The sequence below is a fragment of the Myxine glutinosa genome, chromosome 1 (assembly GCF_964187855.1).
Source record: "Myxine glutinosa chromosome 1, kmMyxGlut1.1, whole genome shotgun sequence".
Taxonomy (NCBI): Eukaryota; Metazoa; Chordata; class Myxini; order Myxiniformes; family Myxinidae; genus Myxine; species Myxine glutinosa.
Window position 1 is genome coordinate 6,765,624 of NC_136261.1, and position 16,431 is coordinate 6,782,054.

At 42.2% G+C, this 16,431-nt stretch overlaps 1 protein-coding gene across 2 annotated transcripts in view; it reads right to left on the bottom strand.

Annotated features, from left to right (window-relative positions):
* Nucleotides 1–546: 546 nt before the first annotated feature.
* Nucleotides 547–16,431, bottom strand: part of WASHC3 (WASH complex subunit 3) — a 29,252-nt gene continuing 13,367 nt past the window's right edge. For both annotated transcript variants that reach the window (XM_068106807.2, XM_068106814.2), the window contains 5 exons: nt 12,699–12,764; nt 8,918–9,049; nt 3,974–4,072; nt 2,297–2,361; nt 547–1,523 (listed from right to left, as the gene is read on the bottom strand). In XM_068106807.2, coding sequence (XP_067962908.2) covers nt 1,424–1,523; nt 2,297–2,361; nt 3,974–4,072; nt 8,918–9,049; nt 12,699–12,764 — 462 coding nt within the window. In that variant the 3' untranslated portion in view covers nt 547–1,423. The remainder of the gene's footprint in view (nt 1,524–2,296; nt 2,362–3,973; nt 4,073–8,917; nt 9,050–12,698; nt 12,765–16,431) is intronic.

Sequence of the window (16,431 nt, forward strand, 5' to 3'; positions counted from 1 at the left end):
AGGTTTAAGTGGGAATGAGCATGATAATACAGGTTTAAGTGGTAAGCTCTTACTTTTTTTTCATGCTCCTCGATGAGCCTCGATTCTGTATGCAAAAAAATAAATAAATGGGTGGTAGCCTGCATGGTAAAATAAGAGGTTTAAGTGGGAACCGGCATGGTAAAATAGGTTCAACTGGTAACCTGCATGGTAAAATAAGAGGTTCAAGTGGGAACCAGCATGGGAAAATAGGTTGAAGTGGTAAGCTCTTTTTTTTTTTTTTAGCCCTTACATGAGCAATTCTGTATCAAAAAAAAGAAGAAAAAAAAAGGTGGTAGCCTGCATGGTAAAATGAGAGGTTTAAGTGGTAACTTGCAGGTTATTGAACCAACCCTGCCCCCCCAACCCCCTCATAGAGTGTGGATGAGAGGGTTCAATATAGCTTCACCATCATTACTATGTATTTCATGTGTATGGGACAACATGGTCTGACCCTCAGGAAGACTGTCCTGCAGGGTGTACAAAGGAAGGACATCATGACACATGTACGTACCTGGATCAGCAAAAAATGGTATCGCTGGGGAAAGGTTTAATAAACAACAGTATTTCTCACAATTACATTCAGTCACGGTACCTAATGTGTGTGTGTTGTGTGTTGTGTGGTGTGTGGTGTATATGTGTGAGATCCAGGAACTTCCACAAACTCAAAATCAAAATCAACTTGTATTATCGTGAATCAGCACAGTTTAAGGTTCAACATGTATGCAAACAACTGGTCAGTGAAATAGAAAATAAAATACTGTAAAGACTTCTCAGAACAGGTGCAAACCTGTACTCGAGAGGAACCCATCGGGCCAACTACACCTGGGTCTGGTGAAGGCATGGTATTTGTGGCTTGTGTGTTTCCCAAATCAATAAACATGTTTTTAATATATAAAAAAGATCTCTACAAGGACAGAAAAACTTCCACGAGTAAGGATTTCTTGCATCCTCATTCAATCCTGATGTACTAATTCACCTGCCATTTCTGGCAATAAATCAAATATGCCATCCTGGCAATAAACCAATCACATTATGAGCTTTCAGCAAATCAGAATAATAATTCTCCATTCACAACGTGGTATTGGTGAAGTGAAATTGAAAATTGAGGTCACTTTTGGGTCACTTCAACTTAATACGTCTTACCTGTAGATCACCTGGGAGCTCATGTGTATATTAATTAGCAGTACAAACTCTGCAATTCAATACATCGATGAATCTGGACGAAAGAGATCGGCCATCATTGGGTTAGTAGAGCATTAGAACCACTGGAGTGCAACCACTTAGCCGAACCACAGAGCTAGGTGGGTGACCGGTCTCGGTGAGTTACGGAACGTGGTCGACTGATGCTCCAATCTCGTACGTGAGGGCTTTTGAGCTAGCTTCATCATCCTCTCTTCAAGTATCAATCACTGAGAGAATCTTCACTGTCGGAGTCGCTGACTTCAGGTGCAGGTTCCGATTTTATGCTTTCCCCTCCAGATGGGACAGGGGCATCTGGGGTCCTACACAGAGACAATGCATAGGTAATCGTGGAGGAGAATGGGTGTCGACAACACATACACCAACCACCTGGTGGACCATCTCCGGCAGTGATAGCGGGATGTAGTTATTACCGGAGGATGTTGTTGTGTTTAATTGAAGCTGAAGGGAAAGGTGTATGCTGCATGTGTGAGAAGTGTTCTGATTTATGGGAGCGAGACATGGGTAATGAACGTAGAGCAGCAACGAAGGCTGGAAAGGGTGGAAATGTGAATGGTTCGGTGGATGAGTGGAGTATCGCTGAGAGAGAGGAAGACAAATGATGAATTGCGAAAGATGATGGGAATAGAGCCTGTGATGGATGCTGTGAAGAGAAACAGGTTGAGATGGTTTGGTCATGTGTTGAGGAAGGATGAAAGTGACTGGTTGAGAAGAGTGATGGAAATGAATGTAGAGGACGAGGAAGACCGAGAAATACTTGGCTAAAGGTGGTGGAAGAAGAAATGCGGGCAAGGGGGTTAACAAGGAGAGATGCAGAAAATAGGGCAAAATGGAGAAGATTGTCATGGGGACCACAAGGCTAACCCCCGCTCTAGCAGGGAAAATGGCCTTAAAATGCCTGTTGTTGTTGTTGTTGTTGTTGTTGTTGTTGTGTTTAATGTGAGAACAAACATGGACGTTGAAAACAATAACAAGAGTAATTTTAACGCAGTCTGTGACCAGTCACGTGGTATAAAGGAGGTAATGTTTCGGATTTATCACACGTGGTAATGAAAGGGCAAGGTTTAAAACTCACTGTAATAGATTGGGGTCCAACCCTTCCGTGATCATCTTGTTTCTGATAGCCATGAGAGGCACACCCTAATGTAGACACATTCGCACAGATGCAACAGGGTCATGGGTCAGATGTTAACAAGGATGGTGAAACACTCAGCATGAGGAAGGGTGTTCAGCACAACCAGATGGTGTACAAACCAGAACAAGGGATTAAACCTCTACCGTCTTCATCTTAACATAAGAATGATAGATATCTATACACCAAGGAGGGAAACTCCCAATATAACTGCTCTCAAGTTAAAGCATTAATAACTACAACGGCACTCGGTAGGGCGAAACTTCCGCCAGGCCGACCAGTTACCTTTTGTATCCCACTGATAGTCCGGATCTGGATCCGGACCTACATTAAAAAAATCGAATTCGTTTGTTCTTTTCACCTAACCAACTCATCCACCTAGTTTTGTCACAAGTCGGCCACAACTTTTTGATATATCATGCTATATGGTATGTCATTTTTAGCCCTATTGCTCATTGGTGAAGAATCACTTAATAAATTCAACTAGCCAGATCCGGATCACCAAAATATAGTTATTCTGTCCTTTTCACACACCCAACTTGTCCACCAAGTTTCGTCCGAATCCGTCCAGAACTTTTTAAGATATTGTGCTATAAATAAGTTTCAGCCCTATCACTCAATGGTGAAGAATCGACTATAAATGATGAAGTATAATCGACTATAAAAAAGATGAAGCTCTTCTACCCCCATTAATTCACCCCAGATCCATTTTTTTTTTTTTTTGGAAATCCCGACTTCTTTCTCTCCTGGAAGTTCTAGCAGTGTGCATGTGTTTTATACCTTTCCCTCCCACCCCCCCCCCCCGCCCCGCCCTCCCATGCCTCCTCCCTCCAAGCCCTCTCCCTCCCACAGATCTTCCGATGTCCCTGTTCTCTGCTGTTGTACTTGTGTGCTCACCTCTCTCTCCCCATCTTGTCTCCCGCTCCCTTTATTGTACGTTTTGTGTGTCCGTTTGTCTTTTTTGTGATTGATGTTAGCTCTTTCATGAGCCTCGATCTTGTTTACAAAAAAAAAAGGGGGGAAAAAGGGTGTGTGTGTGTGTGTGTGTGTGTGTGTGTGTGTGTGTGTGTGTGTGTGTGTGTGTGTGTGTGTGTGTGTGTGTGTGTGTGTGTGTGTGTGTGTGTGTGTGTGTGTGTGTGTGGGGGGCATGAAATGATCGTTATGATCTCCTGAGCTGATTCGGCTAGTCACCTACAAATAGTTCTGAAGAAATCTCATGTTTCTAAATGTGCGCCAGTTTTTGTGCAAAGTTAAGTTATGATCGTTTTTGTGCAAAGTTACGTTATGATCAGATCATAACGAAAGTAGTAGGCCTTCCATGGCATTCTAATTACAAAAAAGGAAAAAAAAGAAAAAGATAACATTGCAACAAAGCATATATTAATTAATAATGTATATATTAATTGATAATGCATATATTAATTAATACCAATAATATTAACAGCAATAATAATATTGGTATTATTTGGCAATAATAATAACAACGAACATATAATTGCCCTGGTACAAGTATATTGGGGCTTCATCAAAGGGAAGCTAATGCATTTCATCGGCTCAGCATTCCGCACCACCACATAATATTGTACTTCCGCACAATGCACAGCATGTCGGAACACCTACCACTTGCAGCATCTTCAGATAGCGAGCATAACGAGCATCTCTGGCCACGGTGACCACGTTTTCTGCTGCAGGGGAATCCTCTCCAACCACATCAGATCTCTGCAACAACCACCATCACCACCAAACACATGTGGATATTAAAGTCTCCATATCTGCCACCAGAAAAGGAGCCAAGAATCTATATAATAATAGCGTAAGGACTCGACTTTGTTATCCCTTTTACGCCGCACCCAGTGACCCGATGCCCACAGCACTAATGGATTTACGATCTACGAACCGCGCTCTTTGTTTATCACGTACAGCCATACTCGAAAAATCTGAATTAGCCGACGTTGGGGCCCAAAAGCATCCGATTAACTGCCGATACGACGCCATCTTACGACGCCATCGTATTGGCGTCTGCTGGGCGAAGGCAAAAGCAAGCCGTCCACTGAGTGGACAATCCAGAGCATGCATTTGCGCCGGTGTCGGCAATCGTTGTTCATATATGCACTCTTCATTCTCATCTTTCTTCCTAACTCTTACTCGGACAAGCAAATCCCCTATGCCATCCATAATGGTACACTCTATCCATACACCACATCCTCCCTTCCGTGGATGTTCCACGGGTTTCGGCTAGTGATAAATATTTGCGTTAGCAACGGTTGGTCACAGCTTTTCATCGTTTTGCTGAAAATGATCCACACAACCTCTTCCTTAACATTCAAACTGAAGGAGCTCTGCAGCCACTTCATTTACACAGTGGTCACAATGGATCTCAACCACAAAGGCATTCATTCAGTTCCTGTACCTTGTGATTTGTGGTATTCAGTCATTATAATATAACAAGGCAGTGAAAAGGTGTACAAGCAACCTTTCACCCAGCTCTGCTGCTGCTGCACTCCTGCAAATACCAATAACGCAGAATCCACCAAATACCAATAACGCAGAATCCACCAAATACCAATAACGCAGAATCCACCAAATACCAATAACGCAAAATCCACCAAATGCCAATAATGCAGAATCCACCAAATGCCAATAATGCAGATCCACCAAATACCAATAATGCAGAATCCACCAACTACCAATAATGCAGATCCACCAACTACCAATAATGCAGAATCCACCAAATACCAACAATGCAGATTCACCAAATACCAATAACACAGATCCACCAAATACCAATGACACAGATCCACCAAATACCAATAAGGCAGAATCCACTCAATACCAATAACGCAGATTCACCAAATACCAATAACGCAGAATCACCAAATACCAATAACGCAGATCTTCCAAATACCAATAACCCAGATCCACCAAATACCAATAACCCAGATCCAGCGAATACCAATAACACAGATCCACAAAATACCAATAACACAGATCCACAAAATACCAATAACACAGAATCCACCAAATACCAATAACGCAGAATCCACCAAATACCAATAAGGCAGAATCCACCAAATACCAATAAAGCAGATCTATCAAATACCAATAACGCAGATTCACCAAATACCAATAACACAGATCCACCAAATACCACTAACTCATATCCAGCAAATACCAATAATGCAGATCCACCAAATACCAAAAATGCAGTTCCACCAAATACCAATAACGCAGATCTACCTCTGGAATGAACATGCGAGTGTTCGCAATATGCAGATCTCAAAACGAGAAACTAAAATGGCAATGACACCAATTCAATCCACCCCTCGAGACAACGTGGCTACGATTGACCGGAACACCCGATTAAACCTTGTAGACCTGAATTGGCTTGAATACCATTCCACTGCACGTGAGGTCACCATCAGGTAACTGTGCCATTCAAGATGACAGATGCACGATTTGGAATGCATGTTAATGTTCTGTATGGAAGACACGTCCCATCCCTTAATAATGAGGCCGAATGGGCTTCATTCAAAATAATTTATTGTTTACCTTGATTAAGCGGTTAGTAATGTGTGGCGGGGGATTGCGGTGACGTTGTGCACCTGTCCAAGTCAAATTGGCAGGACAGCTATGAGTGTCTCTTCGTTTCTGTTAAAAAAGTAAGTTTGATTAATATTTAAAGAACACAATCACGGCTGTGTGGACTTTGCGTTCTTTGACCGAAAGTGAAAATAGCACCCAGCGTACGTGATGGTGTGCTGGGCTCACTCGCATTAGACCAGCGACCCTAGTCAGGTGCATTCACGTAGGTGTTCTGTGCCCAGTATGGTTTCCTATGGATTTTCCTTTCTTTGGTATACTGTGTCGAGGCTCATAGAAGAGCTAACGCACATAACATATAACAGAGTGAGTAGGAGACAAGAGGGGCTGAGAGGGGGGAGTACAACAAAAGTGGGTGGGGAACAAGGACATCAGGAGATCTGTGGAAGGGAAAGGGCTGGGGCGGTGTACACGGGATACACAAGATGGACACTACAGGGACTTTCAGGAAAGAAAACAGGGAATTTGAAGGAGGTGAGTTTGGGATGGATTAGCGGGGGGAGAAAAGATCATGGTTTTGAATGGGGAAGATATGAGATGGTTAACATGGTTTAGCATAGCCTTCTCTGCCTCCAAGGTCACTACCAATGCAGTATAGTTAACATGGCTTTCTCCTCTGCCTCCAGGGTCACTACCAATGCAGTATAGTTAACATGGCTTCCTCCTCTGCCTTCAGGGTCACTACCAATGCAGTATAGTTAACATGGCTTCCTCCTCTGCCTCCAAGGTCACTACCAATGCAGTATAGTTAACATGGCTTCCTCCTCTGCCTCCAGGGTCACTACCAATGCAGTATAGTTAACATGGCTTTCTCCTCTGCCTCCAGGGTCACTCCCAATGCAGTATAGTTAACATGGCTTCCTCCTCTGCCTCCAAGGTCACTACCAATGCAGTATAGTTAACATGGCTTCCTCCTCTGCTTCCAGGGTCACTACCAATGCAGTATAGTTAACATGGCTTCCTCCTCTGCCTCCAAGGTCACTACCAATGCAGTATAGTTAACATGGCTTTCTCCTCTGCCTCCAGGGTCACGACCAATGCACCAGAATTAACATATAATCCTTCTCTGGTTGTTCTGTTCCTTCCACTGCACCAGAATTAACATGCAATCCTTCTCTGGTTGTCCAGTTCCTTCCACTGCACCAGAATTAACATGCAATCCTTCTCTGGTTGTCCAGTTCCTTCCACTGCACCAGAATTAACATGCAATCCTTCTCTGGTTGTTCTGTTCCTTCCACTGCACCAGAATTAACATGCAATCCTTCTCTGGTTGTCCAGTTCCTTCCACTGCACTAGAATTAACATGCAATCCTTCTCTGGTTGTCCAGTTCCTTCCACTGCACCAGAATTAACATGCAATCCTTCTCTGGTTGTCCAGTTCCTTCCACTGCACCAGAATTAACATGCAATCCTTCTCTGGTTGTTCTGTTCCTTCCACTGCACCAGAATTAACATGCAATCCTTCTCTGGTTGTCCAGTTCCTTCCACTGCACTAGAATTAACATGCAATCCTTCTCTGGTTGTCCAGTTCCTTCCACTGCACCAGAATTAACATGCAATCCTTCTCTGGTTGTCCAGTTCCTTCCACTGCACTAGAATTAACATGCAATCCCTCTCTGGTTGTTCTGTTCCTTCCACTGCACCAGAATTAACATGCAATCCTTCTCTGGTTGTTCTGTTCCTTCCACTGCACCAGAATTAACATGCAATCCCTCTCTGGTTGTTCTGTTCCTTCCACTGCACCAGAATTAACATGCAATCCTTCTCTGGTTGTTCTGTTCCTTCCACTGCACCAGAATTAACATGCAATCCTTCTCTGGTTGTCCAGTTCCTTCCACTGCACCAGAATTAACATGCAACCCTTCTCTGGTTCCATGGTTGCTTCCCAATCAGGAAGGAGTCCAACATCTCATTGAAATGGTTCGTTTCCAAATATAAATGACCCGAACAATTAAGATCCTTAATTGGTTTGTTTCTAATTATGTTACATTATACTCTACTAAGTCCTGTACTAATCCCTGGTGTTGGGCTAGCGGCTAGGGTGCCGGCTTAGGATCCAAGGATCCTGGGTTCGAATCCCGGTCGATCGCTGAATTAACGCCAGGGGGGTTGACTCAGCCTGTCATCCTTCCAAGGTCGGCTAATTGAGTACCAGTTCACTGGTAATTCCCTGTTTGTCGTTAAAGGCGGCAAAAAGGGTTGGCGTCAGGAAGGGCATCCGGCCGTAAAACATTGCTTCAAATAGGGGACCGAAAAACAACAACAACCACGGTTCCCGAAAAAGGCCAACCCCCGCTTTGCGGGGAAAAATGGCCTCTAATGGTGGTTTTTTTTATTTTTATACTCTACTAAGTCCCTGGTGTTGGGCTAGCGGCTAGGGTGCCAGCTTAGGATCCAAGGATCCTGGGTTCGAATCCCGGTCGATCACTGAATTAACGCCAGGGGGGTTGACTCAGCCTGTCATCCTTCCGAGGTCGGCTAATTGAGTACCAGTTCACTGGTAATTCCCTGTTTGTCGTTAAAGGCGGCAAAAAGGGTTGGCGTCAGGAAGGGCATCCGGCCGTAAAACATTGCTTCAAATAGGGGACCAAAAAGCAACAACAACCACGGTCCCCGAAAAGGCCAACCCCCGCTTTGCGGGGAAAAATGGCTTCTAAACGGTGGTTTTTGGTATACTCTTCAACGTTTCTCAACATAAGATGCAAAAATGTGGTGATTGTACAATCAACAGTCCCACCCAACAATCACATTACAGTTCTCTCAACACTGCCTTATCAGAAGGATCAAAAGTCCCACCTTTTTACTGGGTGATGGTTTGTTCTGCAATCTGACCTGTATGCATCCATCATTCTAGAGTCGAGACAGTCCTAATATTTTGTAATTTCGAACACGTCCGTTTTACAAAGACCACCCCCCCCCCCCCCCCCCACAAACTCCGACATTTACAACACTTACAGTACTTACCCGTGCAGTATTGGAAGTCTCGTTTGTAGTGTGTGTGGTCAAATTATACACAGGTGCTCCTTCGGTGTTCGATGTCAGAGTGGAGTCCACAGGTTCTGGCCTCAGGTCATCAAGCCCAGGAATTGATGCAAGCTGAAGGTGACATGTATACCCACTCAACGGGCACGTCCCTTTGATTAAAGAGTGTGCAGGTGACACAAAGTGTAGTTTTCAAAACAAGCATTCATTTTGGAAATTCCTCTTCATTCATGTGCAGCACTAGGCTGTGGGGTAGCATCAGTGGCTGAGGGCTTGGCTGTGCCGCTGATGCAGGCCTCTGCTCGTTCAGGCAGGAATTTGGAATTTCTTCACGGTGATGGCGATAACTCGCCGACTCTTTACGAGGGGCATCATGGGATCCTTAACGTCCACCAATGAATGCTGGCAGACTGGACGCCCGCCCGTTCAACATCCATCCGAGGGACGGCACACACATTGATGAATCACTCAACTTGAGACACCGGCTGACAATTTATACCACCTGGGTCAGCATTTGGACTCAGGCTAGACAGATAGAGGTGAGTGTGTGTACCTCTAGAGTCTGGACCATCCTGTCAGCCAATTTTGGAAATCTAACAGTTCCAAAGAATTTCATGATGTAAATACTTTCATTGGTACCATAAACAAAGATAAATAAACTCCCAAGCATGTCACATTTATTTTCATGAATAAACTCCCAATAATGTCGACATTCATTTTCATGAATGCTTTCAAGAAGGAGCACAACCCATCAATGGTTGGAGGAAGGGGATGCGGGAGGGGGAAGAGGTGGTAGGTGAGAGCAGTTTGTGTTGCTTGCATATATTGGAGGAAGTACAGATGAATTCCATTCCAATGTAATGCCGTTTCTCTGAAAATCCGCTTTCTCCAAACTAGAGGTTCCAGGGAACCTGAACTCAACTGGTCTATATCAATATGGTTAGAATATGCATCATAGAACCACAAACTATATAGTTTATATGTGCTAAAAATATATGACAAAAATTGATTTTCAATATGGCCGCCCTGCCGCGCCCATATTTTTGGCGTGCAACGCCCAAATGCAATCCCAAAATAGTTTACGTCTTAAAGATGCTGCATAACAAGTTTCATCAAATTTAATCAATATTTGTGACTTTTAGAGCATAGACGTCGAAGTGTTTACAGACGACAGACAGACAGACAGACACTGGGTGTCGACAAAAACACAGCTGGACATAGTCCAGTTGAGTTTAAAAAAAGTAAAATTTGGGATCAAAATGTTTTGGAAATACTGTATTCAAATATTCAGAAGAAAAATATTTGACTTTGTTATCCGGCAGTTCCAGAGTTTTCCGCTACTGCTGCCGAGCACTGCCCAGCCAAGCTATTATTGTTTTAAACCTTCCAGGAAGAGCTTCTGTGTCTTACACTACTCACAGACTATAACTACAACCCTCTCTTAACCATGGAATCCAAAAAAACAATCAGTGGATTCCATATCACTTCCAGTATCATATACTCCAAAGAAGAAGTTACATTTACGATAACCCAAAAAGTGGATATTTTACATCATCTGGATTTGAGTGAGTCAGCAAGAGCAAGTTTGTACGAGAATATGGGATCGGAACAACCACAATGTACGGGTTAAAGTCCCAGAAACAACAGAAAGATGAGATAATTTAAGTTTTATAGTGATAGACTGCAACAATGCAATTGCAAAGCGCAAGTCAAAGGTTCCAGAATTAGACGTGGAGTTCTGTTTGAATGGTTCAAACGACACAGCAAGGTCGAGCCACATTCTGGTCTACTGACAGCAAAAAATAACAATACAGAGTGCATTCAGAAAGTATTCAGACCCCTTCACTTTTTTCACATTTTATGTTGCAGCCTTATACTGAGATCGTTTAAATTCATTTTTTCCCTCATCAATCTACACTCAATACCCCCATAATGACAAAGAGAAAACAGGATTTTAGAAAGTTTTGCAAATTTATTAAAAAGAAAAAACTCAAATATCAAATTTACATAAGTATTCAGACCCTTTGCTATGACACTTGAAATTTAGCTCAGGTGCCTCCCATTTCTCTTGATCATCTTTGAGATGTTTCTACACCTTGATTGGAGTCCACATGTGGTAAATTCAATTGATTGGACATGATTTGGAAAGGCACACACCTGTCTATATAAGGTCTCACAGCTGACAATGCATATCAGAGCAAAAACCAAGCCATGAGGTCGAAGGAACTGCCTGCAGAGCTGAGAGACAGGATTGTGTCGAGGCACAGATCTGGGGAAGCCTACAAAGAAAATTTCTGCTGCATTGAAGGTTCCCAAGAGCACAGTGGCCTCCATAATTCTTAAATGGAAGAAGTTTGGAACAACTAGGACTCTTCCTCGAGCTGGCCGCCCGGCCAAACTGAGCAATCGGGGGAGAAGGGCCTTGGAAAGAGAGGTGATCAAGAACCCGATGGTCACTCTGGCTGAGCTCCAGAGATCCTGTGTGGAGATGGGAGAAACTTCCAGAAGGACAACCATCACTGTAACACTCCACCGATCTGGGCTTTATGGCAGAGTGGCCAGACGGAAGCCTCTCCTCAGTGAAAGACACATGAAAGCCGCTTGGAGTTTGCAAAAAAAGCACCTAAAGGACTCTCAGACTGTGAGAAACAAGATTCTGTGGTCTGATGAAACCAAGATTGAACTGTTTGGATTTTACTGGCTGTTTTACTGATGTATCGTAGTAATAGCTAAAACTAGGCCACAAGGACGTTTAATTTTAACTTCCCCAAAAGGGAGATCTCGGTGGTGTAATGGTGGGAGTGTCCACTCTGAATCTGAGAGGTCGAAGGTTCTAACCTCAGTATGTGTTTACACATGAGCCTGCACGCAGATATATATTTAATATAACTCCCCTGGGCGGGCCACGTCAATATCGCACATAAAAGGCCTTAAGCACAGTTCGACAATGTCACCCAATGTAACTGGCGTATTTATACATCCAATGTAGCCACAAGTTAAATTTGTACCTTCAATGTGGATCATGTCCAGGGTATGTGCGCCCGTTCCCGTGTGTGTCACAACCGGTGGTTTGAAGTATGCTGCAAGCCCTGCGAGCTCGACTAGTGCATCCAACCCACCTTCGGTACGCTTTGACAAAGTTGTCCCATTTAACCAAAATCACTTTCATGGCAAATTTAACCACAAGTCAATTTTGTACCTCACATGTGATTTATATACAATCTCAGTTTGCCCATTCCCACAGGATGAGGACATGCAGTATTGCAGCATTGTCCACTTTGAACTGTCCAGCCTGAGTTTGACTCCAGACCCAGCTACAAACTGCCAGCCTGGTGTTTCACGGACAAGACGAGGCATCAATGCATGTGCCGTCCATCAGATGGACATTAAACCGCGTGTACCGTCTGTCCACAGTTGGTGGACATTAGAGATCAAACAGCATCCTTTGCTAATATAAAGCGAGTTATCTTGGGCACACTGAACACATTACCAATTCCTGCTCGAACCTACATCACTGCATCAGGGGAACAGCTTACCACATAAGGGGGACATCCACACTCCCAGGAATGACGCAACCAGCAGGCACATGCTGCACACGAAATGATGGGCTCCTCTAAAATGGCATTTGCTTGTTGGAGTACCTGATGATCGTAATGGATGCAACTATACAGAAATGCATTACCTGCCATTTAAATCACTCTCGAGTTGCCTGTATTTGCAATCGAATGAGAAAGTTCCCGGAAGCTCTCGTGGCCTAGCTCACCTTGGATTCCAGGATGCTCATGCTCGTTTCTATCTGCTGGATGCGCAGCGCCAGCCCCGCCAGCTTCTGTTGTTGAATGTTGTGAAGACAAAGATGGAGTAAGATACACATGGGTGCCCACAGTCAACGAGAGTTTTCGACAGCGAGAAAAAACTGGCAAACACATCAAATTCCTTTGGAAAACCAACAAGTGAAGGCATGGAGGGTCGGGACCATTATTAAGATTTCCATACGAGTTTCATCCATATCCTCAGCCCATTCCGAGGAGCAGTAAACAAGCCCAGTTATTAGGTTGATCGACAGAACTGCACACGCCAATCCCGGGAAGAAAGGGCACAGTATTGAGCACATCCATCATATCCATCATATCCATCCGATCACTCCGGCATTCTGCAGGTAATGCTCAAAAACCAACAGGTCGACAACTCCATCACAATGGATGACATCAACGGAACATTGATCGAGGCATTCAGACCGCAGTGGGAAGCGAGTGGTAGCTGAGATTTCAGGAGTTAACCCATCGTCGGAGCGAATGGGGTGTCATCTGTTCGGCCTTGTTTGCTCCGATGAAGGGTTAATGGCCGAAACATCAGCTTCCCCTCGCTTCCCATTGTGGTCAGCACGCCTCGATCAATGTCTTGTTGTGTTTCATCAATTATTCTACCTGTCCGCAAATACAGATACACACTAGGCCTTCATCAGTAAGACTAGTTTTCCATTCTACAACTGCATCACGTTTGGCAGGATTTAAAAGATGAGCAAAGATAGGGATTGGACAGATTCAAAAGATGAGCAAAGATAGGGATTGGACAGATTCAAAAGATGAGTAAAAATAGGGATTGGACAGATTTAAAAGACGAGCAAAGATAGGGATTGGACAGATTCAAAAGATGAGCAAAGATAGGGATTGGACAGATTCAAAAGATGAGCAAAGATAGGGATTGGACAGATTTAAAAGAGGAGCAAAGATAGGGATTGGACAGATTTAAAAGATGAGCAAAGATAGGGATTGGACAGATTCAAAAGATGAGCAAAGATAGGGATTGGACAGATTCAAAAGATGAGCAAAGATAGGGATTGGACAGATTTAAAAGATGAGCAAAGATAGGGATTGGACAGATTTAAAAGATGAGCAAAGATAGGGATTGGACAGATTTAAAAGATGAGCAAAGATTGGGTTTTGACAGATTTAAAAGATGAGCAAAGATCGGGATTTGACAGATTTAAAAGATGAGCAAAGATAAGGATTTGACAGATTCAAAAGATGAGCAAAGATAGGGATTTGACAGATTTAAAAGATGAGTAAAGATAGGGATTGGACAGATTTAAAAGATGAGTAAAGATAGGGATTGGACAGATTTAAAAGATGAGCAAAGATAGGGATTGGACAGATTTAAAAGATGAGTAAAGATAGGGATTGGACAGATTTAAAAGATGAGCAAAGATAGGGATTGGACAGATTTAAAAGATGAGCAAAGATTGGGTTTTGACAGATTTAAAAGATGAGCAAAGATCGGGATTTGACAGATTTAAAAGATGAGCAAAGATAAGGATTTGACAGATTCAAAAGATGAGCAAAGATAGGGATTTGACAGATTTAAAAGATGAGCAAAGATCGAGATTTGACAGATTTAAAAAATGAGTAAAGATAGGGATTGGACAGATTTAAAAGATGAGCAAAGATCGAGATTTGACAGATTTAAAAGATGAGCAAAGATAAGGATTTGACAGATTCAAAAGATGAGCAAAGATAGGGATTTGACAGATTCAAAAGATGAGCAAAGATAGGGATTGGACAGATTCAAAAGATGAGCAAAGATAGGGATTGGACAGATTCAAAAGATGAGCAAAGATAGGGATTGGACAGATTTAAAAGATGAGCAAAGATCGAGATTTGACAGATTTAAAAGATGAGTAAAGATAGGGATTGGACAGATTTAAAAGATGAGCAAAGATAGGGATTGGACAGATTTAAAAGATGAGCAAAGATTGGGTTTTGACAGATTTAAAAGATGAGCAAAGATCGGGATTTGACAGATTTAAAAGATGAGCAAAGATAAGGATTTGACAGATTCAAAAGATGAGCAAAGATAGGGATTTGACAGATTTAAAAGATGAGCAAAGATCGAGATTTGACAGATTTAAAAGATGAGTAAAGATAGGGATTGGACAGATTTAAAAGATGAGCAAAGATCGGGATTTGACAGATTTAAAAGATGAGCAAAGATAGGGATTTGACAGATTTAAAAGATGAGCAAAGATCGGGATTTGACAGATTTTAAAAGATGAGCAAAGATAGGGATTTGACAGATTTAAAAGTTGAGCAAAGATAGGGATTGGACAGATTTAAAAGATGAGTAAAGATAGGGATTTGACAGATTTAAAAGATGAGCAAAGATCGAGATTTGACAGATTTAAAAGATGAGCAAAGATAGGGATTGGACAGATTTAAAAGATGAGCAAAGATCGGGATTTGACAGATTTAAAAGATGAGCAAAGATCGAGATTTGACAGATTTAAAAGATGAGCAAAGATAGGGATTGGACAGATTTAAAAGATGAGCAAAGATAGGGATTGGACAGATTTAAAAGATGAGCAAAGATCGGGATTTGACAGATTTAAAAGATGAGCAAAGATAGGGATTTGACAGATTTAAAAGTTGAGCAAAGATAGGGATTGGACAGATTTAAAAGATGAGTAAACATAGGGATTAGACAGATTTAAAAGATGAGCAAAGATAGGGATTGGACAGATTTAAAAGATGAGCAAAGATAGGGATTTGACAGATTTAAAAGATGAGCAAAGATAGGGATTGGACAGATTTAAAAGATGAGTAAAGATAGGGATTGAACAGATTCAAAAGATGAGCAAAGATAGGAATTGGACAGATTCAAAAGATGAGCAAAGATAGCGATTTGACAGATTTAAAAGATGAGCAAAGATTGGGATTTGACAGATTTAAAAGATGAGCAAAGATAGGAATTGGACAGATTCAAAAGATGAGCAAAGATAGCGATTTGACAGATTTAAAAGATGAGCAAAGATAGGGATTGAACAGATTCAAAAGATGAGCAAAGATAGGGATTGAACAGATTCAAAAGATGAGCAAAGATAGCGATTTGACAGATTTAAAAGATGAGCAAAGATCGGGATTGGACAGATTTAAAAGATGAGTAAAGATAGGGACTGAACAGATTCAAAAGATGAGCAAAGATCGGGATTGGACAGATTCAAAAGATGAGCAAAGATATGGATTGGACAGATTTAAAAGATGAGCAAAGATAGGGATTTGACAGATTTAAAAGAGGAGCAAAGATAGGGATTTGACAGATTTAAAAGAGGAGCAAAGATAGGGATTGGACAAATTTTAAAAGATGAGTAAAGATAGGGATTGAACAGATTCAAAAGATGAGCAAAGATAGGGATTGAACAGATTCAAAAGATGAGCAAAGATAGCGATTTGACAGATTTAAAAGATGAGCAAAGATCGGGATTGGACAGATTTAAAAGATGAGTAAAAAAAGGGATTGAACAGATTCAAAAGATGAGCAAAGATCGGGATTGGACAGATTCAAAAGATGAGCAAAGATAGGGATTGGACAGATTTAAAAGATGAGCAAAGATAGGGATTTGACAGATTCAAAAGATGAGCAAAGAAAGGGATTAGACAGATTTAAAAGATGAGCAAAGATAGGGATTTGACAGATTTAAAAGATGAGTAAAGATAGGGATT